Source organism: Macrobrachium rosenbergii, chromosome 20, assembly GCF_040412425.1.
Source record: "Macrobrachium rosenbergii isolate ZJJX-2024 chromosome 20, ASM4041242v1, whole genome shotgun sequence".
In the NCBI taxonomy this organism is placed as follows: domain Eukaryota; kingdom Metazoa; phylum Arthropoda; class Malacostraca; order Decapoda; family Palaemonidae; genus Macrobrachium; species Macrobrachium rosenbergii.
The window spans coordinates 19,494,306-19,521,361 of NC_089760.1; the positions used below are offsets into that span (position 1 = coordinate 19,494,306).

Sequence of the window (27,056 nt, forward strand, 5' to 3'; positions counted from 1 at the left end):
AATAAGGACGATAAGCTGTAAGACAGGAAGCTTAAATAGTTCCTAGGTGACAGACCGATTCAGTTTGGTTAAGAAAATGGAAGGAACTGTTTGCATAGTGACGCTCTTCCTCCTCTTAGGAAATTATGGCTCAGCAGCCCGAAGGAGATCTTTTGAGGATTTTGAACTCGCAGGTAGAAACACGTCTGGCTGTTTGTCTATCGTCCTGTCCACCTACTAGAGGAAATAACATAAATAGCGACATAACAGGCGAGACGTATGAGACTCTGCTAATTAAAAAATACTGGCACAACAGCGCTTCTTTAACTTTTGTTGTGACAAAATAACAAAATTACAGATGGAGAAAGGCTTTATATATGGTGTGGAAAAATTTTGTGGAATACAAGAGAATAGTGTTGCAAATAACAGTAAAATATCCGGAAAACTGAGCGGGGAATCAAAATCAGATCGGAAATTGAAACATGCCATCTGAAATAAGGGGTTTTTCCTGTTAGCTATACTTTTAAATGCGAGACGTAATCTGAAAGCATTCACGTTTCCGCAACGTATGAAAATAAAGGGAGGGTTAATGGACTTCAGAATTGAGTGGTATTTCACCGGCCACTAAAAGAGAGGTATGTAAATATCGTATGACTCAAAGAACAATGAGAGGCCATTATGATGTGCTACGAGAAGCACAAGTGTCATTATTTACTGGGCGAAATACTACAAGGCTAAGTGACGGTTCATGCTGAAAATCAGTAACTTGTGTTAACGATGTTTCTCTGTACCCCTGTTGTCTATAAATGCAAAAACCCCCCTTACTTATCAGTAAATGTCAAAAATAGTAGATTAATTTGTTCTTAGTAAATCACTGGCACCAAAGACATGGCAAAAACGTTACTGTTATAGATACTGACTGATACTTTAACCAACAACATTACTGATGTACCAGAGAATTCCCATAATGAACACTATGCAGATTATCACCTTTTGAACAACCAATTTAATTAGCGTTTTCATGTCATGTTCAAATGTTAGTTACGAAAGTATTTATAAAGCATACACGATCGAGTACATATTTCACGAAAATTTCCTATGAACACTGTTTTGTCTTCCAGACCAGATTGTGCATTGTGTTGAAGTCAGGTTATAAAATTAATTAGTCAATCAATCCTTAACCTAATTAATGTAGTTTGCAAACCAGGCGTGTGGAACTGCAGTAAAATATAAAAAAATTACAATGATTACTTCCGTCTCGTCTTTTCTTGGCAAGGTTGAAATCATACGCGCCTTTAGAGCTAAAATTCCTACTACCCCTTCCTTATTAGTCATTGATGGGTTTCAGTTAAAAAGCCTTAAGACAAACCAGAGCTGCATCGTAGAACTTTAAGGCTAAACAGTCTTTTGTTCAAGGTCTTGTCCCCATCAAATACTAGTTGAAACCACATCTCAACAAGCAAGCCTTTTGTTTCAAGCACACTAAACTTTATCTAAACAAACTAGATATTGAACGCAAAGTTCACGATGGGTTTCTCCTGTCGTGCCCAGCGGTCATAAATGTTATAATATTGATCCTGTTCCTATGCACCTGAAATGTTGAAATTTAAGCAATGGTCGAAATAACCTGCATCCTCATGGCTTGTACGCTTTTAAGACTTCTTCAAAACTTGTGGCGCTCTCTTGTACGCAACTAGCTATATAGAAGACAACATTAGAACTGTATGAGTCCGGTATAATTCACACTGATATAAGTGTGAATTCATTTAGTTAACAATACATTGCTTTGTAACATTACGAACTGAACGTTATCTCGATGCTTTATTGAGATCCTAGCAGCAAAAAATTGCTGTTGATTCTGATTTTAGTAGCCTATAGACCTATCATGCATGACGTTCAAAAGAATAGTGACGGGTTGAAAAGCAGTGTAAAAGAGATCAAGTGGGAATATAGACTGACTGACAATCCTATCTACAAAATAATTATGTAATCGATTACTTAAGCATTTAAAACCGGCAAAAATTATTACAAATAAGAATTGTCGAAACTAATTTATGCAGTATATATATTATTTTTATTCAAGGAAACCCTCCCTGATCTGAAAACCTTCCATTTCGTGCAAGAAAAATTATGATTTAATTTTACCTGTTCCATCAGTAAGCGAGCCTGCAATAGTCATATGAGCGAAAACCATAGTTGCTCATGAGTATGCATCCTTGATTCGTACAATCAAAAGTAGAATATTTTATAATGTGACGAACTCTAACATATATCCATTAATCTGTTTTGAACACCAATATGCTAGTAAATGGCAATTTTTTTATATAACTGAATTCGAAGAAAATTTTATAAAAACAACGGCAACTAGAGAATTTTATCATTTTCCCAAATAGAGATACTGAGTTACAGTGGTGATAACCTGTTTGACTGGCCAGGGTTGTAAAATATGTTCCGAAAGGGTGGGTGAGAGGTACAGTTTTGTATCAATTTTTTTAATCCCTCATATTTTTACAAAAAAACTGATTACTCTCCAAATAAATTTTTTTTCTTTCAGTTCCAACACCACTGAGAGACAGTTTCCCAAAGGACAAAGTATGGTCTCTTTATCTACCAACGGAGGTTAAAAACAACTCGTTGTGTCGCAGTGCCTTGGAAGGGATGATGACAGAATTGAGTGATTTCGAAATAACCCCATCCCATAAGTGTAAGTGTCAGGTTTGGAAGTGCATTTTCAGCAGGGCAACTTAATCTTTTAATGGTTATCTTTTATGCGCGTGTGCTTGCATATAAAAGCATATTATATTTCATATGTTCAGTGGATTTTGAAAACTGGACAGAAATCGAATATATATAATGTATATCCTTCATTTTTCTTTTGAAAAATTTTTCGAGGGACGTTTCCTCATTTGTATTGGGAAAAAGAGAGACTCTAAAAGAGTAAATCTACTTTACATTAATGTGAAATTATATGAATACAGGACAACACTTACAGCTAAGCAATTCACTTAGTCAAATCATACATACTCTTCATAGCACTATGAGAAAGAGTACAAACTATATCTATGAGCAAAATCATACATACTCTTCATAGCACTATGAGAAAGAGTACAAACTATATCTATGAGCAAACAGAAAAATTTAGCATGCATTTAATCAGACGTCTTTATGAAGTTCCAAACCACGAAGCAAGCGATCACAGTAAAGTAGAACATAGGGAAATTACAGTTTATAGTAATAATCACGACTACAATAATACTGATTTTGAGCAGGAGCAGAAGGATGACAACAGCGGCAAAAGATTAAGAGTAAAATGATAAAAAAAAATATTTATGGTTTGGTATGTTTTTTCAACTGAGGAAGGCATAACATGAAAATAACAGTAAATAACATAAATGTTTCAAACAACCGGGTTGTTGCGTATTAGAATAACTTCATATGCTGACAATGTGTTTTCTTCTCTTGATGGGGATTTTAACAAGTAAAAACACGCATCGTCGTTACCAACATTCTAGGTCCTATAATTCGACTTCCTTAAAAGGTAATCTCAGAGTATTTCGCGTGAAGGGGCTTTGTTTCAGTTTATGCAAAGACATTAGGTGTCTTATAATTCTCTACAAAATCAATAGTTGCATGAGTTCCTAGATAAAATTTCCTGAAAAAATTCCATAGGTAACAAAATATCTGAATGAAAGAATCTTAGAAGGTTCATTTACTAGATGCTTCGCGAACACTGAACCCAATTTGAAGACAACCACAGGACACTCAAATACTGGTAAACAAAACTGGTCTTCTTACCCCAGGTAATTTTCTGACAAAAAAGCTATATTTCTTTTGTTCATCTTTTGTCGAAAAGTTCTCTGTTTGAAATTCCCTTCAGACACCCTGAAAGTATGATATCATCTGAAGTATATAATAAATGAACTTTGACTATATCTCCCCGATAAAAGGATTTCCGTTTTTCTAGTTTATAAACAAATATGTATGGAAATAGTATGTAAAAATGTTAGCGTGAAAGCTTCTTCAAGAAAAACAAATTTTAAAAAGTAAATGCATTTAACGAAGATGTAAAACTGAAGCCCCCTACCAAGAAGAACTTGACGTACACCAATCAGCTTTCCTTAATTTAGCAAGTTTGGTTGTAGCTTGAATACTTCGTGAGCTTGTTATGAAGTAAGAGTCAGGAATTGAATTCACTGAGAAATATTTGTTTTCGTATTTTCCTAACATATGTATAAGATGAGAATAAAGTATTTAACTCCTTTATCTCATTCCTGATTCTACAGTATCATGATGTCAGATGAAGCTAAACCTAATCTCGTTAGATTTCAGCGGACTAAGACTAAAGGTTTTCTTCTTGTAAAAAATAAGAAGTTAAAATGGAAGTGTTATTCAATAGTTTCTCAGTTAACTGCGGTCTTGATATTCGGTGTTCATAAACTTTCATAAATGTTGTAAACGTTCTTCTCCTTCTAGAAATGAAATATCACCCGTATAATGACGAAGCATAATATACTGAATATCAGTCTTCAAAAGCTAACCAGCGCTTACCGTGAAAATACAAAGCTAAACCTAAGCAAGGCCTTGTACTGGCGCTATGGTAATGTTTGTTTTCCTATGCTAATACAGGTCCCTACGTAACGAAGGGTCGGCAGCTTTCCTTGTTTTCGGCTGAGCCATAAGGCTGTTGGGTGTATATTCTGGATGCTGTTCCTTAAAGCCGCTGACGAAGACGCCATTCATTGAATCACTTGCAGAAGATGATAAAATACCTTTCAAAACACCTGCAAGTGATTTTAAAATCAAGTTTGCTTTCCTTAATATCTACTGTCTTTTGTTCCTTCCAGTTTAATTTACTTTATAAATGAAATCAGGGAACTTCGTCAGAAATTGTTGGTGATTAACAGCTATTCTGCAAAAGCGATATTTCATCAGTCCATAATTTCTGTGGGCTGTCTTCTCAAATAATTAAGTACCCATATTTTACAGTGGTTGACTCCTGGGGGAAAACGTTCACAGGATACTTGTCTGGATTTCAGTATTTCAACGGCGTTTACGATGAGTGCAAAAACTTTGTCTCGTCTCCCAACGCAACAGAAGAAGGCTCATATAAAGGAAGATACTGTAAGATACATCTTAAGTGAGTATTGAAGATTTGATGTTCTTTTCACCTCTCCAAAATTTCTCTCTGAGTGAATGACTATGGCGTATTTCTTTGTGATTTCATTTGGGTAATTGGTAAATAATGCCTCTGTAAGGTTATTCAAAAATAGTTTCATTTTTCGTTCAAATAATTTTGATATATTTCCATGACATTAAAATATGAAACCCAAGAAAGAAAATTGGTCTGATCATTTTCTTAAGAAACTTCGTTGTGGCTAAAATATACCCACGATGATGAAGTTATTAAAAGACCGAGAATTTTTATGATAGAACGAAACAAAATGTTACTCTTCCTTATCATTATTGTTACTCTTATTTTATGAAGTAGGTCTGAATATAAATGGCTTATGTTTAAAGCCATAAACAAAAACAGGCAAAGGATTACTGATGAAGAAAACGGATCAAAACTCAATGAAATCGATCGAAAACTCTTTTAGAGGAACAAGTTCCATTACTGATGATTTGCAAAAGTAAAGAGAGATGTTCGAGCGGAAAAGCAATCACCGACCCGACCAATTATAAAGGCTTAACCGAGCAAAAGCTAAAATAGTATCTGCAAAGGAGACACTGACGCACTGCCTCGCACCACGTTGGGGACAGTAATGATAATGAAAGTGATCTATCACACTACAGAAGGGGAGCAAGAACGGAAGAACATATTACTGAACACTAGCATTATCTGTGCTTATAATGTCACATGAGAGGAAACCTGAAAAAGAGTGCACCTCCGGTAAAATACAGTAATTCCCCGTTATCTTCTCACCTCGCAAACATTCGCACTCATTATGTGACCTTCAACATGCAGTCCTCAAAGAGCTAAATATGGTTATTTAACACCACCCACATCAAAGAAGACAGGCTGCATTGCTAACAGTGTTTACTTCCGTATGTCTCAAGCTTATGTGTCTCAACGGCATGAGTTTTAGTTGTAATGAATGTAAAAACATGAGAGAGAGAGAGAGAGAGAGAGAGAGAGAGAGAGAGAGAGAGAGGAGGAGAAATGGGATGGGGCTACTTTTCCAATAACTTTTGCTTACCCAGGCGAGCGAACTCAGTAGTCCTTATGCTGATCAGCAAAACTTTTTATGGTTCATTTTAATAAAGGTAATGTCCCTTAACAAACTACCATTACTATGTAGTATGAATCAGTTAATATACGCGACAATGTCTGCAAATTTAGCCGTCCAGTTGATGTCCAGTGAAGTTTGCAGAAGCAATCGTAAAATCAATCTGTCTGTCTGTCTGTCTGACACAACTTTATTACAAAATTTAAAGCATCCTCACTACGTGCTTTACTTTACGGGTCATAGGGAATAGCACTGAGTGCCTCTCTACCTGTCACTATTGTTCGGTAAGATTTAATAATTATAATTTTCCTTAACAGACTGTCACTAATAATACAGTGCACATCGGTAAATTTTGTATGAAAACATTTTTTTGGTTCATTTGAGTATAACTTGCCTGGTAAGCTTACATAAGTAATCATATGGTATTTCTCTCTCTAGTTCTACTGTTCAGAAAGCTCGTAAGCTTCAGCTGAAGGAATCTGTAAATTCAATATACGACTAGTGTGAACGTACGTTCTGGTTTGACCAGTCGTTTTTGGTTGGTAACCAAATTTCAAGAAGAAGAGATTTTAGGTGCTTTCGAATGCGTTAGAAAATAAGCTGGAAGGAAGATAATGATATGTGGTCCATGCTTTTGCAAGGTATTCTTACCGAGAAAACGCGGGGGGGGGTGTATTTTCATACTATAATAAGTTTTATCCACAGTAAAATTTGGATATATAAGTTGAGGCAGTTTATTCATCTTGAGGAAGTTGCGAGGTGTATTCCCGGAAAATTGGAAATTCATCTTGATGAAGCAAAAGTAAACATTTTAAATGCAGTACATACTTATAATTGCTCTCTGACACATAGGAAAGTATTTAACAAACGACAATCATGAATTATGAAAATGGTATCAGTACTGTACCTAAGAACTTCTCCCCTAGTAAAAACGAACTCGCCCTGCAAAAGAAAAAGGACTTCCTGGTTCCTGTGGTCTCCTGGATTTAAAGGGAACTGAATGCTACTAGTGTCAAAAAAAGTATAATAATCGAGTGAAGTTCGGTATCGTCTATACCTAGAATCCCTAGGCATACGTACATCTAAGAAAATCATTTCATAAGAAGAATAGAGTACAAGTGCTTAACTTTTTTTCAGAAAATTTAAGAGGAAATCCTCGACATACGAGAGAAGTGAGGAAACTCCCGCATTTTTCTTACCCTGGATGAACCAACAGATAAAAGCAACCGTAATTGATGTGTTACTTAATGACGATGTCATAAATGGAACTGTAATCGGTTACTCCACTTGTTTACCAGACGTTTGTACTGGAGAAGATCTTCAGGTGAGTCCTGAATTCAAGATTATGGAATAATTTCGAGGGATTCCCTCGTATTTCTGAACTGATAATTTGCTCATAGATTCGTCTGTTTCCTGAGGAATATTTTTTATTCGTGAATTTCACTTGAAAAAAATTAGCATGTCTGCATTTCTTTATAGGTTCTTGAGCTTTGCATGTTCCCTCAGTATAAATGATGATTATTTATTCAAATAAGTTTAAATTCATTTTGTAGCCTCATTAAGTGTTAAGTCTTTCTTACTTTAACCTCACGAAACTTTCCTACTTGAGTTGTAGACTGAGTCAAGCGTAATAGCTGTTAGTATGAAATAGTCAAAATCTTCATTCTCATAACTCCTAAGAATATGATTAAGTTTCTTTTATCTGGAGTTGTTTCTTTATGAGAGACATTGCAGGGGGGTCTCTTGCCCTGAACTGGTAAGAGATCCAGTACAAAACGTTGAAAATCACTGAAATTTTGCTGTGGATCCAACAGTAGAAAACATAATTGACTGTCTCTGTTATGAAGATCGGTCCTCCCATGCTGATCCGCAGCCCATAAGAAGGTAGCTGAGCATGTGGTTAACTGATTGTAAAATTAAAGCAAATCATTACTATAACTTGCAATACGCCTTGGCAGTCTGATGCAAGCAGGAATGAGCCATAAAAAGCTCGAAAACCAATACAAGGAGCTTCTCATTCCCCATCGGGCAGATTATGATCTCCCCTTTTTCAGGTCCCCGAAGTGCCATCAGTGCATCTCAAGTGGTGCACTGTAGGCATTAGTCAAGGGTATTTGCAGCGTCCCTTTCGGCTCCTACCTACATCCACTTTTTAGCCTCTCACTTAACCTCCACTCCCGCTTCCTTTCTTCAATCTTGCAGTTCAACTTCTCTATTACTTCTTAGTTCAGCTGTGATGTGTTCTCCCTCTAAGTTCTTCTACTTTAACTCCTTAATTTTCGGATCCCTGTATCTTGCTATCCAGCCACTCCATCACCTTCTTTTCACTGTCTTGAGTGCTGAATGGTCGAAAGTGCCGAGTGCTTGTCTGGACATCCTAAATCTCACAAACCAATCAATATTTACAGGTATCGCTGGAGGACGTCGTTCAGGACACTGACTTCATCGTTAATTCCATCAACTGCCACATGGATCTCACTTCTGATCCCTTCTCAGCCGAAGATATTGTGTTCATGTAAGTCTTTTCGTTGTCACTGATATTACTAGCAATATTCGCATTTATTAGGGTGTATTGTACCGTCAAGGGCAACAAAAAAAAGGGGGTTCTTTCTTTTTTCTAAATTAACTTGACCTAACCATATTCGCAAACAATGCAATTTCCTACCTGTAACATTTAGAAAAGGTGAAGCTTGCAAGGATGGGCTACTTTCGAATATCAAACAAATAACTTAATATTACAGGTAGGTTACTTTCAACAGTAACTTAATATTACAAGTGGTAGTAGTCGTCACAATGATATAAGAAATTTATGGTACAGTTGGTTTGATGGGCACATAAACTAATTCTACAATAAATATCTTGCCATTACGTGTGTTTCATGCCTTACAAAACCCTAAAAATAATGCTACATGCATTTATAAGTAGGATAACATAGATACTTCCACGTACGTTAGGATGATTCATTTTAGTATTTTCTGCCTAAGTCAAAAATCATGCAGGTTCAAATTCCTTATATAAGATGGTGCAGTGCTCTGTATTATAACGTTTATATAAGTAACCTACACACATACTCAAGTACACAGTACGTACCATAAATCATATCTAAATTATTTATGCTTCAATGGTTAAAACACTGTGAATACTAAGAGAATATAATTGCTGTTACACGGTTGCTCTGTTATGCCTAATGGAAAACAGAAAAATGTGTACGCGTATAGTACTGACACAACCGTTGCAGCCCTTACTTTTCTACTGATTAAGACTGGTAAATTGTTTCCATTTACATATAATAATGACCTCTGAAGAGGATCAGATACAGAACAAAATATATTAATGACTGGAGGAAAATTAATTTATTCTTCTCTCTCTCTCTCTCTCTCTCTCTCTCTTTCTCTCAAGTTGGATTTTCAGTTATTTAATGATAAATTTTACTAGCTTAGGCCATTTGCTCTTCTAGCTCTTGCATAACAGATTAACACAGATTCTCTCTCTCTCTCTCTCTCTCTCTCTCTCTCTCTCTCTCTCTCTCTCTCTCTCTCTCGTACGAGAATTTCGATAACCTATTAGTGAAGTTGAGTGTGTAAATATATCATTCATTCTAGTATATAATCAATTTCATGTAGCATTCAACTCTCTCTGTCTCTTTCTCTCTCTACCTTTATTTCAAACCCTCTCTCTTTCTCTCTATCTCCAGCGAAGTACGCCAAGCATTATCTTTTATATAACAGCGATTGTACTTACACCACTTATCAGTATAGCTAGCCACAGTCGAGGTTATATAACAGCATATTGAAAGATGGCACAACCACTATTGTGGTAAACATTTTCAACACACTGTCTAGTTACAATTATATAATATATGTATATACATACATACAAATGGTTTTACCCTACGTTTAACAAAACGACTTATAATCTGTGAACTATTCGTTATCTAAGCACATTTAATAGCATGAATAAAAATTGTTTTCAAATTATTATTATTATTATTATTATTATTATTATTATTATTATTATTATTATTATTGCATATCTCTGCAGATATACTAAAAAAAACTACACAGGAAAGGCTTCACTGCTCTCCGAATTTTCGATGGACTTCCGTATTATTATTTTTCTTGTTGTACAACGTTTCATAAATATTTTGAAATTAATAACATATTTAAAACACGACGATACTAATCCTCCCAGTGAGATTAATTAAATGCTTCAGCTCATTATTTCTAATCAATTAGGAGAAAAACAGATGTATGAGATGGAGTTAATCTGGCGGTTTAAAACCACCACTCGCCAGATGTACTTTGAATCTCCAGTAATTAGATTTCTTTTCATCCGAACAGTGTCGTGCTTAGCGTGATTGCCTGCGTCATTGCTGCAGCTTCCATTGTGGATATCTATATCCAGAAAACAAACAGCAAGCATTTGTCCAAAGGTAAGACTTGAAACAATGCATTACAGACTTTCCGGCCGCTTCTTTACTGCATTAGTGCTTGCATCAAGCCACTCATTTGTCATTCATCCCTGCAGAATTTTCTTTTTTTTTTTTTTTTTACCCTTAGACTGAAGCCCAGGCTGGGAAGTTAACCAGCTGCCTTGAGGACTATTATGTTCTACATGGGTCTCAACATAAGGAGTTGGTGTATGGGTAGCACCATGTGGTAGGTGTACCTCAAAGAGCTATTTATCTGACGCCAAATGAACTCCAACGTTGGAATTAAGCAGTTGATTCCAAAACCCAGTAGAGTTTTCATGCTTTGCCTGCCTTCATCACCACAAAGTGACATCACCAATTCCTAGCCATGTCATAAGAAAAACTTTCAGCCGACGACGCGGTTAGACACCCCCACCCCCTTTTTTTGTCTTTTATAGTTCTAGCTGAAGTAAAATATCTATTCAGATCACTGTTTGTGTCCTGGATTCTGTTTCCTCATCTATATTTTTTCAAATTCACAAATGAAAAGGTAAGACTATAAGAATCAACAGCATATCTAGTATTAAGCAATGGATTATAATTATAGTCTTTGATGAAATGACTGCACTAATTCTAGCAAAATTTTTCTTTTAAGAAACTCCGCAACCTCAGTAGTATAATCAGCGGGTTGGATTGATGCAAATAAAGTGACATTAACAAGATTGTTTTCTTGGTCAAGCTTTATATCATCCATAAATATGATAAAAATATTGGTGGGTCAAGACCATTACCCTGGCGAACCTCGGAGGTTACATCCCCGTAGCCACTATGGTATCCTTAAACAATTACCCTTTTTAACAGGTAGTTAAAAATTCAATGACTTTAGTAAGATATGCTTACCTATTTCCCAGTAATCTTAGTTTGGAAAAAAGGGCCTCATGATTAACAGAGCCAAGAGCAGCACTCAAGTCAGACTACTCATCTGGACTAAAAAGACTAGAATCTAAGGATATCTGTACAACACTGGGAATGGAAAGAATTTTACCACAAGGACTGAAGCCCTTGAAAAGTCAAAATTGCATAATATGGAATGAATTATAACTTTCAGCATGCATTTTTAGAAGGTTGGCCATCCGACATGCAAAAGCAGTTGGTAATAAGGGAGTTCTAGAAATTGGGCAATAAGTGACGGGCATTGAACTACCACGCCCACACTTAGCTAATAGAGAAACACTGTTTCTCCAGTTCAAGGGCGAGCCAAATTTCATGCATTCATTCACTCGGTCCCTGGTTTTTAAGTAACCAAGGTTATCTATGGTGTGGGCTTTCAAGAGAGAGAATGTAAAGATATAAAATTATTCAATAATAACTCAAAATCTTAGCCTGAAATTGAGCTTTTCTTTACAGGGAGTCTTCGTTTTCTTCTGCCATTCTCTGCGTACACAAACATCCAAAAGTTGTTCCACTTAAATACCGAAAACTCTCCCGAAACCATTACCTGTCTTCATGGGATAAGGTAAATCACAAGAAGTACGCGTAATATTTTCCTGAATACATTTTCCTTAGATGTGTTAAGCAACCAGATAACACAAATAATATTCTGAATATGTTTAGAAGATTGTCATATTATTGGGTAATAACAAGGTTTTCATTCATTTCTATTTTACAGGGTTTTGTCTATGACTTGGGTTGTATGGGCTCATCAGCAAACAGGAACATTTATTTACACATCCAACTTCTATACTATGTTCGATGTAAGTAGCACAGATATTAGAAATGATGAGTAATTCATCACTGAAAAGAAAGTTCAGGAATTCAACCTCTGAAAGAGAGTCACTAAAACCTAACGTAATCTACCCTAACCTTAAGCAATCTGAAGTACTGCATCATACCTCATTGAAGAGGGAAAAGGTAAAGTCACTCCCTCAGATTCTCCCCATAACTTTACCTAATACCTTACCTAATAATTTTGACAACAGTACCAAATCTAACCTATCCTAACCTAATCCGAGTACGGTACAGAGTCCTACCTGACCTGGGGTATATACTGAAATACCTTTACCTAACCAACACTGACCTAATCTAACCTATGGGTGACGTTGGCGCTTCATCTTTTTGGACACCAACCTTCCCCTTAACCTTACCTTAACCTAACCTAACTTCTCCTAGGGTGCAACATACTTAAGCGGAGGGGTGTCCCATTAACCTTGCATAAACTTCACATACGGTTTAACTCAAGTTCAGGAAGTTAAAACTATCATTCTTTTGATACAGTACTGTTGCTAAGTTTTTTTCTACTCTCTAATATAGTCTTATCATGACTGTTTTGTCACCACTATATAATTTATTTGAACTCAATCACCAAAGGCTGTGCACAGCTTTCGAGGTATGAAGTTATAGCATAAAATCTGCACAAAATTTTCTGTATCCTATTTTGTAGGATTTGATGTTAGTGGGATGGAAAGGAATATTCTCTGAAGCTTTTGTTCATAAAAGCCATAAAACTGGCTTGACATTATGCCAGCGTTTTACATTTTCCTACTTGTGTTGTCACAAATAGTGTCTGATAAGGAACTTTATGAATTACAGCTAACATTATGGGTTATTTAGCATCAGATTTGTCAACTAATCTGTTTTATACATTATTCTTTATCAATCTAGAATTTTCCTAACGTGCAAGGACAGTAAAATACTGAGATAATGCCTTCTGGAATAAGGGTACCACCTTTACATGTAAACTAATATTTTCTCGTCTTTAAAACTTCCTGCAATGTATATGTAAGTATTCATGCACCTCGTGCTGCTGCCTTTTTCGTACCACACATAATCATTAACCGATTTTCTTTCAGAAAATGAGAGGCCTTCTCTATCAGACGGCGCTCAATGGCTTTCCCAGTGTCGACACATTCTTCTTTATGAGCGGCTTCCTTATGGCTTACAGTGTAATGAGAGAATACATGAGGAGCAAAAGATTCAACATCGTCCTCTTCTACTTCCATAGAGTTCTCAGGTACAAAACTGATTTTATACTAACATGATAAAACAGAATCATCATCAGTATCATGTTTTTTTAACATTTTCAGTACTGAAGATGTTTTTCACCGAGGGATTGCTTTCTTGCGCAATTATGAGCTGAAAATCGGATAATTTATGACGATGGTTATGTTGCTGGCACCATTATCTATTGGTGCTTACATCGAATTATTATTTTCTTATTAATCAAGTACTTCAGTGACACGAACTGAATTGAATATAGAATTTATGCCAAGGGCCAAGCACTGGGACCTGCGAGGTCATTCAGTGCTGAAACGGATATTGACTGTAAAAGGTTTGAAAAGTGTAACAGGAGGAAAATCTCGCTGTTGCACAATGAATCAACTATTAAGAGAGGGTGGAGTGTAAGATCGAAGAAAGAGAATATGAAAGAAGGTACAGTAAGAGGAACGAAAGGGGTTGCAGCTAGGGGCCGAAGGCACGCTGCAAAGAACCTCAAGTAATGCCTACAGTACACTGCATGAGGTGCACCGACGCCACTAACACCCCTACGGGATTCAGTGATACGAAGAACGTAATCTTTACTTGATTTTTCTTTTTGTATCGAATTTCCATCTCAATTTCTCTTTGGAACACTTGGTATTTCTCATATATTTTTTTTATTGTCTAAAGAATCATTATACTGCTTTGTTCATCAGCCTTTCTTTCTACATCCTCGCCAGGGCTGTATTGTTCTTGGTCATTTTTTTTACGTGGCTACCAGACTGACTACTCTCTTGCCACTCTCTGAGTGAAATACAAAAAGAAATAACTAAGGAATTAGGAAAAAATTAGGAAAAATAAAGAGAAAACAAAAACATTAGGAGAAACGTCTAAATAGAAAATAAGCAAAAGATACAAATCAGCATCACATTTACCCACTGAGAATTTTTATGGAGACAACTACTATATATATATATATATATATATATATATATATATATATATATATATATATATATATATATATATATATATATATATATATATATATATATATATATATATATATATATAATAATCATACATATGTATATTAAATCTTTGGCTATGATGGTGAAGGTGGGCCTATTCCAGGACTGGTACAGTACCTATATTCAACAGATGTAAGTGCGCATGAGCAGGAACAGACATAATTTTCTTCTTGACCAGGTAATTACTGCTACCTAGTTCTGATACCTTGGACGCGAGTTCGATTCCCGACCGGGCATCCGAATATCTTCATTTGGATCCAGGCTTAGTAGTGACAAGCGTTTCCAAAGTGTGAACAAATAAGTTAAGTATACCTTAGTTTTACCAGACCACTGAGCTGATTAACAGCTCTCCTAGGGCTGGCCCGAAGGATTAGACTTATTTTACGTGGCTAGGAACCAATTGGTTACTTAGCAACGGGGTCTACAGCTTATTGTGGAATCCGAACCACATTATAGCGAGAAATGAATTTCTATCACCAGAAATAAATTCCTCTAACTCTTCATCAATCGGCCGGAGACTCGAACTCGGGCCTAGCGAGTGCTAGTCCACAGCTCTACCGACTCGTCCAACGAAGAGCTCAAAGTGTGAACAAATCGAGAAGTTAAGAGAGCATTACTTATTAAAATTACATACGTAGCTGTTAAAAAGTAATTAGTAATTCTAAATATCACACACACACGCGCGTGCGCACACACACACACACACATATACACATATATATATATATATATATATATATATATATATATATATATATATATATATATATATATATATATATATATATATATATATATATACATACATGTATATATTTATAGTATATAGATATGTATGTGTATATATACCATATATACAGAAAAGGATCCTATTCAAGATGTGAATTGTTTGACCGCATTTTCCTTCCGCCTTTTCGACCAGGTTAGTGCCACCAATCCTGCTCGTTGCCGGACTGTATGCCACCGTTGCCAAGTATTTCTTAGATGGCCCCTTGGCACCGATGTGGCATTACGTCAGAGACACATGCCAGAAAAACTGGTGGATGGATGTCGCTTTCATTGATAACTTCGCTCCCAAGATGGAAGAATACTCAGTAAGTTATTTCATAAAATTATAAAAATTTTAATTCATTTGAAAATTTTTTTGTTTGTCATTTATACATGCACTACAAATTTATTACACTGCACTGTATGGAAAATATGTGTACAGATATATAGATATATATATATATATATATATATATATATTGTGTGTGTGTGTGTGTGTGTGTATATACATTGTGTGTGAATGTATATATATACATACGTGTGTATATATACAGTATACTGTATATACATACATATAGTGTATATATATAAGTATATATACAAATAATCCAATAGCGAATTCACTATACCCTGGGAATAGTTTGCAACTCAGGGGAATCATAACTGATTACTGAATCTGTTATGGTCCTTCAGGATTCGAACCTCATCATATTTGTGGCTTTATATATATAGGCTATATATATATATACATATATATATGTACACTTCAAAAGTGAAGATACAGTTTTCATTAGATTTCATCATCGAATTTTAATTTTTTTTCTTACAGAAAACACATAATCTCGGTAAATTTACTCTAGAATATGAAAATACAATGCAAATTATATCATATATGTTAAATCTGCAAAACAAAAACGTTTAGATACTTAAAAACACGATGCATGTCCGAAGTAATCAGAATTTCTCAGATGACTTCGTTCATAGAGATCTAAAAGATAGTGTGTGGATATCTCGGTGTAGTACTGTTTATCAGAACGGCAATATTTACTCGTTTTCCGTTATGGACAGGCTTATTATTGCATCATCATACGAGGTAATGATAATTTCTTTTAATTTTTACACATTCATCTTTGTATTTCACGGTGTTAAAAGTCAACTGGAATTAATGTCAGTAAATGTTGTGACAGCTACGGTAACTTGACCAAATCTATTTAAATCCGCAAGGGCGTTCTCTATGATGTATGGAGCACTTCGGAGGGAAAACACAAGTAACTGGATGTTTCTTGACGTTGCCATAGTTTCTCTCTCTCTCCATTGCTAAAACATACTATACAAATATAGTATCGCTCAATCTTTAAAAGGAAAAAATGAAATGAGTAGCTCTACATATAGGCCTAGGCTTAACGACAGCAATCTCTCTCTCTCTCTCTCTCTCTCTCTCTCTCTCTCTCTCTCTCTCTCATTGTAACACTGCATTCGTTCCTTTATTGTTCCCCACGTTTTTCCTGACATTGCTCATATTTAACTCTGATTTCACTATGGAAGATCGCGTTTCCGATTATGCAGAGCATTCTGTTCATTGTGGTGTCATAAATTCATTTGTGTAAGGTTACTTGAGGTTATGTCGAAAATGTTTATTTTGCTCAGAACTGTCGCTGCAAATTACAACTTGAACGAATACTGTAAAGATTACTACTGCATTTAAGTATCAATGATGTCAGAATCGTAGAATATGATTGAAAGTTATAGGAGGTGGTCAAGCAAAAACAAACACATTAAGACTGAAACTCCTCCTTTCTAAAGTTGCCAGATGTCGCATTATTGAGCAATATATGTCCGAGGATTTAAAAAAAACTGTATCTTCACTTTTCTTGCCAAGTGTACATATATAAATATATATATATATATATATATATATATATATATATATATATATATAAGTTATATATAAATCTATATGTATATATATATAATATATATATATATATATATATATATATATATATATATATATATATATATACGTACTTAATTCCTAAAATCCTGTAACATTTTTCTCTTTTTTTTTTACAGTGTCTTGGTCAATGTTGGTATCTAGCAGTTGACTCCCAGCTGTATCTCGTGGCTCCACTAATACTACTGCCAATCTTGTACAATGAGAATCTTGGTAAATATCATATAAGGCTTACAGTTTAGTTTAATAATGTACTCGGCGCTGATGTAAAGCATTTCAAAAGATCCCATCTGCGCACTCAATTCATTCAAAATCATTTTTAAATTCCAACTTTGCTGATTTGAAAGCCTGTGCCGAATTTATTTGAAACTTTTCAGAATAACCGTTTTGGTGAAAAAAAAACCCACACGGATGTAACCATAAATGTATATATTTAAAAAAAATACATTCGCAGTTACATCAGTGTGGATTGTTTCACCATTTCATGGACTTGTGTGATTACGAGATGTTTATAAATAACTGTTATAGCCGTGGTTAGAAGATTTAGCTCCTCGCCCTTAATTGACCTAAACGAGATTCACTGACACGAATACATGATCAGATGAAAACTAATAAACTGATGGTTTTGAAATCAAAAGGGATAGAGCACTACTGACACTTGTTATTTTGATAAGCACACCTTCTATGTGCAATTGCATTTTTGGTTTCATAACTCCACACTTAGCGTAGTTATTCTTATGCATCTATGGGCTCTGACAACGAAGACAGAGCAGCTTCTAAAGTAACAGCTCAACAGAGCCATAATCACTGTAGTCTCTCCGCCACGTAGCAAAAATGGACACAGTACATTTCAGTCCAGGTAAATCCTCTGATTTAATTTACCAAGAACATGAAGTAATGCCGAAACCCTTTGCTGGGTTTTTCCAAAGCCTTAATATCCGTAAGATCGCTTTATCACCATTGTTTCTAATTCTAAAATGTTCTTAGGGGCTTATTACAATCCGTTTAATTTAAGGTTATTTTCTCAATCCCTGCAAAACAAGGTTTTTGTGCATAAGTACACAAGTCATCCAGACGTAATGTTACAATGTTTCATGGTAAGTAAAAGAAAGTTTTATTAACCCTTTGAACATTGCAAAGACAGTAATTCTACCTGATCCTTATACTCATAGACTTCCAGCTTAATACAGGAACCAGGATGAACGCTTCCCCAAAGCTTGAGCTCAGATCCGTAAACTATGGTAAGAAGTTGATCGAAAGCTTAGAGGAAATTTCAAATGAAATGGATGCGTATTTTAACGGTGCACAAGTTTGTAGAGTAAATCAACGCATTATGATGAAAAGACAACAGATATTCGAAAACTTTGAATAATTAACTGCAAAAGAAGAGCGAGAGTTAATTTTACGATGATATAACACATTACATTACAATAAATCAAGTGGATCTAATGGGAAAATCTCTCAATATAGATATCCAGATATTTCAAGCTGTTTTCTGGTACATTTTATTACAAGCTTTGTAAAGCCTTACGGACAATCTAAGAGTTGAAAACATCAAAGTTAATGTCATTTTATTACTGAAGTATACTTCCAAACGCTTTGAAATTAAGTTTAAAATCAACTTCTTGCATTTTATTCGTCATCTACTTTTCAGGGTTGGTTTGGCTTTATGTTGTGACAATGGCTTCTTTCATCATACCTGGCGCTGTGAACTATGCCAATGATCTGCCACCTACAAGCTTGTTACTTGATCCGTAAGTATTACTTTAAATTCACAACCGTCCTTTTTATTTTTCCTCTTCATAGGCGCTCAAAGGTTTTTAATAATAATTTCCCTTTTATTTCTCAACTTCGATCCATCAGTCGCTCTTTTTGCTCTTGTCCCTCTACTTTTTCCGAACTGATTTCATGTTTAGTTACTAGTGTTTTTCCTCGGCTGATACAACATATAAATATTTCTTTCCAGTCACTATTGAGAGTATGTTAATGAAAAACATTCTTCTGAAAAATGGCTTGTCACAAAAATAGCAGCAACAGATGAAATATGTGTATGGTTACTATAAACTTTATACTTTACGCAAAAATCTTCATTTAACCATGATTCATTTCATAAATACAGTCTCATTTTTTCTATGATCTACAATACAATTAATAGAAGATAGCGGCTTACAAGTTGTTCTGAATGAGAATTGCCATGAGGGGTAATCAGTTCCTCAGAATCACGAAAACTTGCACTCTAAGACACAAAGCCACTTCTTGGTTGCAAGACTAATAACATATGGTTCAAAATGAAAGGGGTGCAATGTGCGATTTTTGACGTTTTGGCACCATATGGTCAGTGATACTAATTTCACTCATATATCAAAGCCTTATACACAAGAACATTAGACAAAATATCAGTACCAACAAAAAAAAGTTACAAATTCTTTTGACTTTACCTTAAAGAGACAACAATGTAGCCTGTCAGAACTGAACAATTACATATGATGTATCAGCTTAAAGGGCAGCGAGATTTCCTCAACCTGGGTTGAAACTGTCTCCTTCCCCCCAAAAAAAAATCACACCCAGAATCTACGAGAATGGAGATTAAGGGCTTTAGTGACCATCTGTCTTGTTTCTAAGATGGAGAGTAAGTCCAATTTCCCTCCAATTTGAAAATAGGAACTGATGGGAGAGATGTGAAGAAGTTGGAGAATTTTAGGAGGGCCTTATCACCAAGGACATTTATAACACAGCGAGACAACTCAAAATCCACCCTTACATAACCAGCTGAAATGCCAGTCAGGGGACCATATTTCTAGTCATGTCCCATTAAGAGCATGAAGAGAATAAACATCGCATGCTTGGTAACGTAAAAATCTCCACACAATAAAATGAAAATTAACAAGACTGTTGGTGCTCCAAATGATGCCCAGGAACTTGGATAAGCCCAACTGCTCGTGTGGTAGGGAATTTTGAACCTAAATATTGTTTGGGAACTAACCTGGAGTCACTGTACATCCCAGAGGACATCGTGAGCTCCGAGTTCACTTGCTTCCTTAAAACAATATATACCCTCAGAACTTAACTTTCCCAGTCAAAATTTCTAATGTTCTTGAAAATGAGATTTTGCGACGGAAACAGCCTTTTCGTCATATAAAGAGGAACTCCATTACTGGATGGAGGGGACAGCAAATGTATTTCATTTCGGTCTCAGTTTTTTCTTTTACGTGTGCATGTACAGTATATATATATATATATATATATATATATATATATATATATATATATATATATATATATATATATATATATATATATATATATATATATATATAGATAGATAGATAGATAGATAGATAGATAGATAGATAGATAGATAGATAGATAGATAGATAGATAGATAGATAAATAGATATAATATATATATAAATATATATATAATAATATATATATATATATATATATATATATATATATATATATATATATATATATATATATATATATATATATATATACACACGTGAGTTTACTACTTGAACATGCGTGAAATTTTTCATATAAAAAATATGGAACAGTGGCATTACATTTTCCGGTTCCTATACTCTCGCAGGAAAGGTGGAACCTTTTTCACCATAAATTACTGCATGCCGTGGTGTCGCGCGGGTCCTGTTTACATCGGCATCTGGCTTGGCATCTTCATGGCAAAACAGAAAACGCAGAAGATAAAGCTAAAGCCGGTGAGATACTTATGAAGGAAAGCTTTTTATTTAAACCTAATGACTATGACCTATTGTGCATTTCAGAGCCGTGTCTAATTGATTTTCGTCGATAAAATCTTACCAAAGCATCGGATATGGATCGTATTTTGGAAATAGCTATTTGAAGCCACAGCCTAATTGGCAAAAATGTGCAGAGATGTCTAATGTTGATAATTAAGGCACTTATCACAGTAAATCAAAGAAATTTAAAGGGAAACTTAGCTAAATCTAGCAGGCTCGTAGATAGAGGCTAGTTAAACGTCATTACTGAAGGCCCTCCCACTCACTGATACTGTAGTATGACGTACTTTACTAGACACCTCGCCCGTATACTTTATGAATGACGACTCACGTTGGTAGTAGTGGTAATAGTATAGTATATGGAATTCTTGCATTGTTTCACACACTCAAACACCTACCCTGCATACTCTCTCTCTCTCTCTCTCTCTCTCTCTCTCTTTTGATGAGTCATGTCTCTAAGTAGAGTACAATAAGGGAATGTGCATCAAATGAGAATATTAATTGTATAATACAGTTCCATGGCGCAATTCACCTTTCCTTTAACTTGAAATATGCACCAAGTCTTACAGCAACACTCTGTAAAAACAACCATCGTTACCCTGAAGTTTCTGTTGCTTCATATCGTCTCCTCAAAAATTCCGGTTCACGTGTACCTGCTTAGTCCTGCTAAATGTACGTAACACATCGCAAGTGTTCTAACCTTAACTTCCTTAATAAATCCACAGTGATTGGTATAGCACGCTACCCGCTCTTCATGATTTTATTTGTGTGGCCTCAGTGTCAGTTTTGTTGTTTCTATGCGCTTGATTCATTTACTTGGAACTGACACTAATGTTTGATGCAGGGTTGTTGAGTGGTTATCAGTGAGTCTCTATATTCCCGGTTTTTTAAGTTACTGATTCTTTCAATTTTCAGTTATTTTTATTATATATTTCATTTAATCATAACTACATTGTATTGCTGAATGAAATTCTTAACTCATAGTCCAAATGCTTGGGCTATTCCCTAAATTTTATAATCCAGTAATCCATTGATTATACTGAACTTTATTGAAATTGAAGGAAATATGAAATAAAAAAAACAATTATTGTAAAATAAAATTATGTAAAAGGATATGCTGTTGTTTCTTTAAGATTAAGCCAGCCTTGTGTGAATCAGGGCCTTGCGCTCTGAGCAGACCATAAGTGAAGAAGTTTCGATGGAAATAGATTTAAAAGAATTTCGATAATTATCGCATATCCTACTCAAGGTATTACTTACTGTACAAGATGGTCAAATATTTGTGTTTCTACAATCATTAACATACTACTGGGAACCCTGCTATTACTTCTGATGTCATAGTTTACGTCACAACTAGCCTCTCTCTGGGTGCTTACTACATTTAGCTAAGTTTCCCTTTAAATTTCTTTGATTTACTCTGATGAGTGCCTTAATTATCCACACTGGACATCACTGCATATTTTTGCCAATTAGGCTGTGGCCTCAAATAGCTATTTCCAAAATACGGTCCATTTCCGATTCTTTGGTAAGATTTTATCGACAAAAATCTATTAGACACGGCCCTGAAATGCACAGTAGGTTCTCTCTTTTGGGGTTAATGTTTTACCTTGACATTCTTTCAGTGGGGGTATTATTTTGTTAGAATGACCTTGAATTACAAAGAAACATTCAGTTTGCTATCTTATATAGGAAAACCAACATCAATATAGTTATTGTAGATATTCTGCTAGCATAAATTTAATGACATTCTCTCAATCCATTGATATTCGCTTTATTGAACAGTGGGAAGTTCTAGCTGGATGGACCGTGGCAATTTTAACAGGTCTCATGGTAGTATTCGGTGTTTGGTCATACAACGTCTTCCCACGTAAAGTACCGTATGACGTCATGACTCAATGGATATATGGTGGACTACATCGCCCGGCGTGGGCCGCTGCGCTTGCGTGGGTGGTCTTCGCTTGCTATAATGGTTACGGAGGTAAGTATTGACATAATCACTAAGTCTCTCTCTCTCTCTCTCTCTCTCTCTCTCTCACCCACACACATACACAACGTATCAAAATAGTAAACACATGCCTTTAACTTATGTTATTATGTATTTTGGGCAGACAACGAAACTATCTTTATCCCTTGGAAAAGTACTATTAGGAAATACAGCACCTCTTCTGTTTTGAATGCCGTATAATTTTTTTAAATATATAAAATTTCAGTCAAATTTTGTTATGCTAATTAGCTAAATTAAAAAGCATAAGCCGGTACCATAAGTACTACACTCATTTAGAGTGTATGGAATTAACAGACACGCATGTCCAAAATTAAATGTTTGTTCTATATGTAATTAATTTTACCAAACATTATTATTACATAGATCAGAGAAAACTTCTAATTCCCCACCTGGCATTTTATATAAATAGGAACATCTATTCCTATTTCAGGTTTCATCGATGACTTTTTGTCACACCCTGTATGGCAACCGATGAGTCGTCTTACATATTCCATCTACCTTGTGGCATTGTCTCTACAAGCAGCCATTACTTACAACGCCAGAGTAGAATTTTACTTCGACCATTACCCTAAAGTAATTAGATATTAAGTTTATTTTCTCTTTTACAAACTATATATATATATAATATAATATAACACACACACACATATAATATATATATATATATATATATATATATATATATATATATATATATATATATATATATATATATATATATATATATATATATATATATATATATATATATATATATATATATATATATATATATGCATACGCAAAGCAGTTACAATGCACTGAAAATCATTCAGCAACCTAAGCGTAATTATTTGAGTCCAAAATGATATCAGTAATACCTTATTTAGTTGGTAATTCAAATTTTTAACCTTTGCTATAAAAGAACGAAGAAACATAGCTAGAAAATACTGCAAGATAATAGGATAACTGCAACTGCTTAACAAAAGATGGAACTGATCTTTGGCGTAAAGGCATTATTTATTTAAGCTCATAATGTACTGGAAAGACGAGCAACGCTAGAAGGTAAATTCGAGAATTCTAAATTTTCCTCAAGTGAACAACTGACTTTCTCTCCCTGCAGATACTGGAGACTGTAGGGGCAATAGTTATGTCTGTGATACCAGCCATACTCGTCTCAATTATTGCCGAATCCCCTATCATCGGAATAGAAAAGCTCATCTTCAGCCGGCCTGGTGAGTTTAGTTTTATTTTTTTAGTGTATGTTTTACATTTGCATTCAGACTATATGAACTTAAAGTGAGACATTTTATATCAATAAAACTGACAATGGAAATGGAATATGAAATTCAGGCCAAAGGCCAAGCTCTGGGGCCCATGAGGTCATTTAGTGCTGAAAAGGGAATTGAGAGTACAAAGATTTTAAAAGTGCAAGTGGGAGAAAACCTCACCGTCGCACTATGAATCAATTGTTCGGAGAGGAAGGAAAGTGGGATGGAAGAAAGAGAATATGAACGGAGGTACAGTAAAAGGAAGAACTAACCCGCTACAGGGTAAATAAAACTGGGACAGAAAAGGCGATTCTGATGTACCTGGCAATAACACCAAGGCAGTCTCTTTACCATATGCTCACTTCAAGCAAAATAGGAAAATGCAGGCTTTGGTCACAGAGTCAACAGGGAGCTTTTGTGGTTCTAAGATTTTTTGGAAAGGTAATAAATAAACAGAGTAGTGAGATAAGAAAATGAGAAGTTTTATGAAGGAAAAACAAATATTACTGTTTGGGCACAAGCTCAATTGGTTCTCCCTCGCGCCTCTATTTCACATCAGCGACCTTTTAACTTTTAAACCTTGAAATTGCAAGACAAAAGGGGAAAATCAGGTGCTGAGCAGGAATACTGGAGGTTGTATTGTGTGTTCAAGAGGAATATGAAAAAAAAATTTTGAACCCGTGAAAAAAAAAAGTAGATGCAGAGAGTAAGCAAGAATTTTAGGGATAATAAGTTGTTCTACAGGGAACTGAATGTAAAGCGAAATCTAAATGAGCAAATGGATCTCCGAACAAAACACGTGAATGGAAAGATGCTATCTGAAGAGATGTCAGTCTGGGGTGGTTGTATTATTTTGGTCTGCTGACTGTGGAAAACAAAAGAGCGACAGCGTTGAATGATGCAAGAGTGGAAGGGGTGAGTGTAACTTTGAGAAAGCTCATTGGGCTAACTGTAAAAGGCGTAAGGAGAGAAGTTAAGCACTGTAGGATGGAAATTCACCATAATTTAATGAGGTTCCAAGTGAGATACTGCTTTATATTGCCGATAGCGTGAAGGGCTGGCTTGGCTATAGGTAAGGAAAATGGAAAATGTTCAGAAAGGGAGGGAAATAATTTTTTTTTTTTATAAGGATAAAAGTGCAAGAGGAGATTGTTAAAGCCATAGGGACATGAATTGCTGAATACACTCAGAAGAATGTACAGTGGGATTCTGACTGAGAAAGTGAGATAGATTCCTAAGAAATACAAGTTAACGATCAACTCTTACATTTCAAGCAGGTCGAGCGGAAAGACAGCCAAAGGAGTCGAGTCATCTCGAGGGTATTAACAACAAGGCTTTTGAGGAGGCAACGGAACTCAATGAAATGGAAGCGGAAGCAGTAAAAGCTGAGGATGTCAATGAAAATCCGCAAAATGGCAATCCGGGATCACCTCCCCCTTACTGCGAGGTTGCGGTGGTTGAGGCATCCTCCAAATTATAGTTTATCTTTGCAACATTTTCTTATCAAACTTATATTTCTTACTTATATAGTTGCTATGAAATGTTGTTGTAAAAGTAGACTGAGAATATTTATATAAAGAATAATTATTATAGATAAATATATATTACGATATGATCTACAGTACCCGGAAACAAAATCTGAAAATTTTTGTTTGATTTCCGAGTATGTAATTTATATCTACGCATTTTTTTATCATTTTTTCTTGTAACGCACACGTGCTCATAAAAAAAAGGAAATTATAGTCAGTAGAGTAAGAGATTAGCAGTCAGAGGCTTATGTCATATTTTTTAGTTTTTGATATACCAGATATTTAAAAGATGAAACGATGTTGATGTACGTCCACTGGCAGCAGATCCCTACTGGACTAATCCCATATAATCCCAATTCCTTGCTATATTTAGTTCCCTATCATATTAAAATTTCACTTTCCACTTGGTATAATTCAGTTTCTCTCTCTCTCTCTCTCTCTCTCTCTCTCTCTCTCTCTCTCTCTCAAACAGATCAGATGTCATAAATTCTGACGTGAAAACCAAGTGAGTTTACTGATTCGCGGAACCGGAAGGCCCAAGAATAGACTACTGAGTTTAATTTTTATGTTTTGCCTTAAGTGTTTACTTTTATTGCGCCCTCCCTAAATCTGTACTATAGCAATATTACTTTTTATTCATTTGTTGAAATAAAAAAACAAATATGATTTTCCACTATCTGAAAGACTTTACAGTTGCTGCGCATATATTCAAACTACTTTTCCAATTTTGTTAACAGTGAAATTTCGAAAAATAAAACTTTTCCACAAAATTAGACGATAAATGTAAGGAAAGCAGCTACTTATAACCATTAAGCCGTGCAAACATGGATTGAAATATTTATTTCCTTATTTGTTCTGATACTGAAAAGTAACCATAGACAGAAATGAAAGCGTCTAACATTTTTGCAGAATAAATATGCCCCATTGAATGTTCTTTGTAAATCCCTACGTCTCTTCCCATTCAGCTCTTCAACTTCTTTAATCCTACGTAATTCCAGTTTTCATTTTCCTATTAACAATTAATCCTTCAGGCCAGCCTTAGCAGAGTCCAGGAAAGTGACTCTGCTATCTAGCTGAATTATTCTATAGTTTGTGTACCTTGAACCTATCTGGAACGCACGGCAGTTCTGACAAGAGCACCCAGTAAAAGTAAAGAGCAGCT

The 27,056-nt window shown here is 35.2% G+C and overlaps 1 protein-coding gene across 2 annotated transcripts; it reads left to right on the plus strand.

Annotated features, from left to right (window-relative positions):
• The first annotated feature begins 77 nt into the window (after positions 1-77).
• Positions 78-26,823, plus strand: LOC136848919 (nose resistant to fluoxetine protein 6-like). Of its 2 annotated transcripts, none has more exons than XM_067121739.1 (17): positions 78-173; positions 2,534-2,683; positions 4,966-5,116; positions 7,344-7,530; positions 8,615-8,721; positions 10,547-10,638; positions 12,025-12,133; positions 12,287-12,371; positions 13,467-13,627; positions 15,547-15,718; positions 17,466-17,559; positions 19,001-19,100; positions 20,942-21,068; positions 22,893-23,088; positions 23,546-23,688; positions 24,218-24,329; positions 25,643-26,823. In XM_067121739.1, exons 2-17 carry the CDS (start codon positions 2,638-2,640, stop codon positions 25,843-25,845), a joined length of 2,085 nt encoding a protein of 694 aa, XP_066977840.1. In that variant the 5' UTR covers positions 78-173; positions 2,534-2,637; the 3' UTR covers positions 25,846-26,823. The 2 variants fall into 2 exon arrangements, with proteins under 2 accessions (XP_066977840.1, XP_066977839.1); XM_067121738.1 differs by having other exon boundaries at positions 25,640-26,822.
• Positions 26,824-27,056: the final 233 nt, after the last annotated feature.

What these genes read in the sequence shown, in the direction of transcription:
- LOC136848919 (XM_067121738.1), top strand. Translation starts at nt 2,638, where the DNA reads ATGATGACAGAATTGAGTGATTTCGAAATAACCCCATCCCATAAGT. An exon ending in GCCGAAGATATTGTGTTCAT is followed by an intron (nt 8,722 to 10,546) that starts GTAAGTCTTTTC and finishes TCATCCGAACAG; the next exon opens with TGTCGTGCTTAGCGTGATTG. An exon ending in CCAAGATGGAAGAATACTCA is followed by an intron (nt 15,719 to 17,465) that starts GTAAGTTATTTC and finishes TTTTTTTTACAG; the next exon opens with TGTCTTGGTCAATGTTGGTA.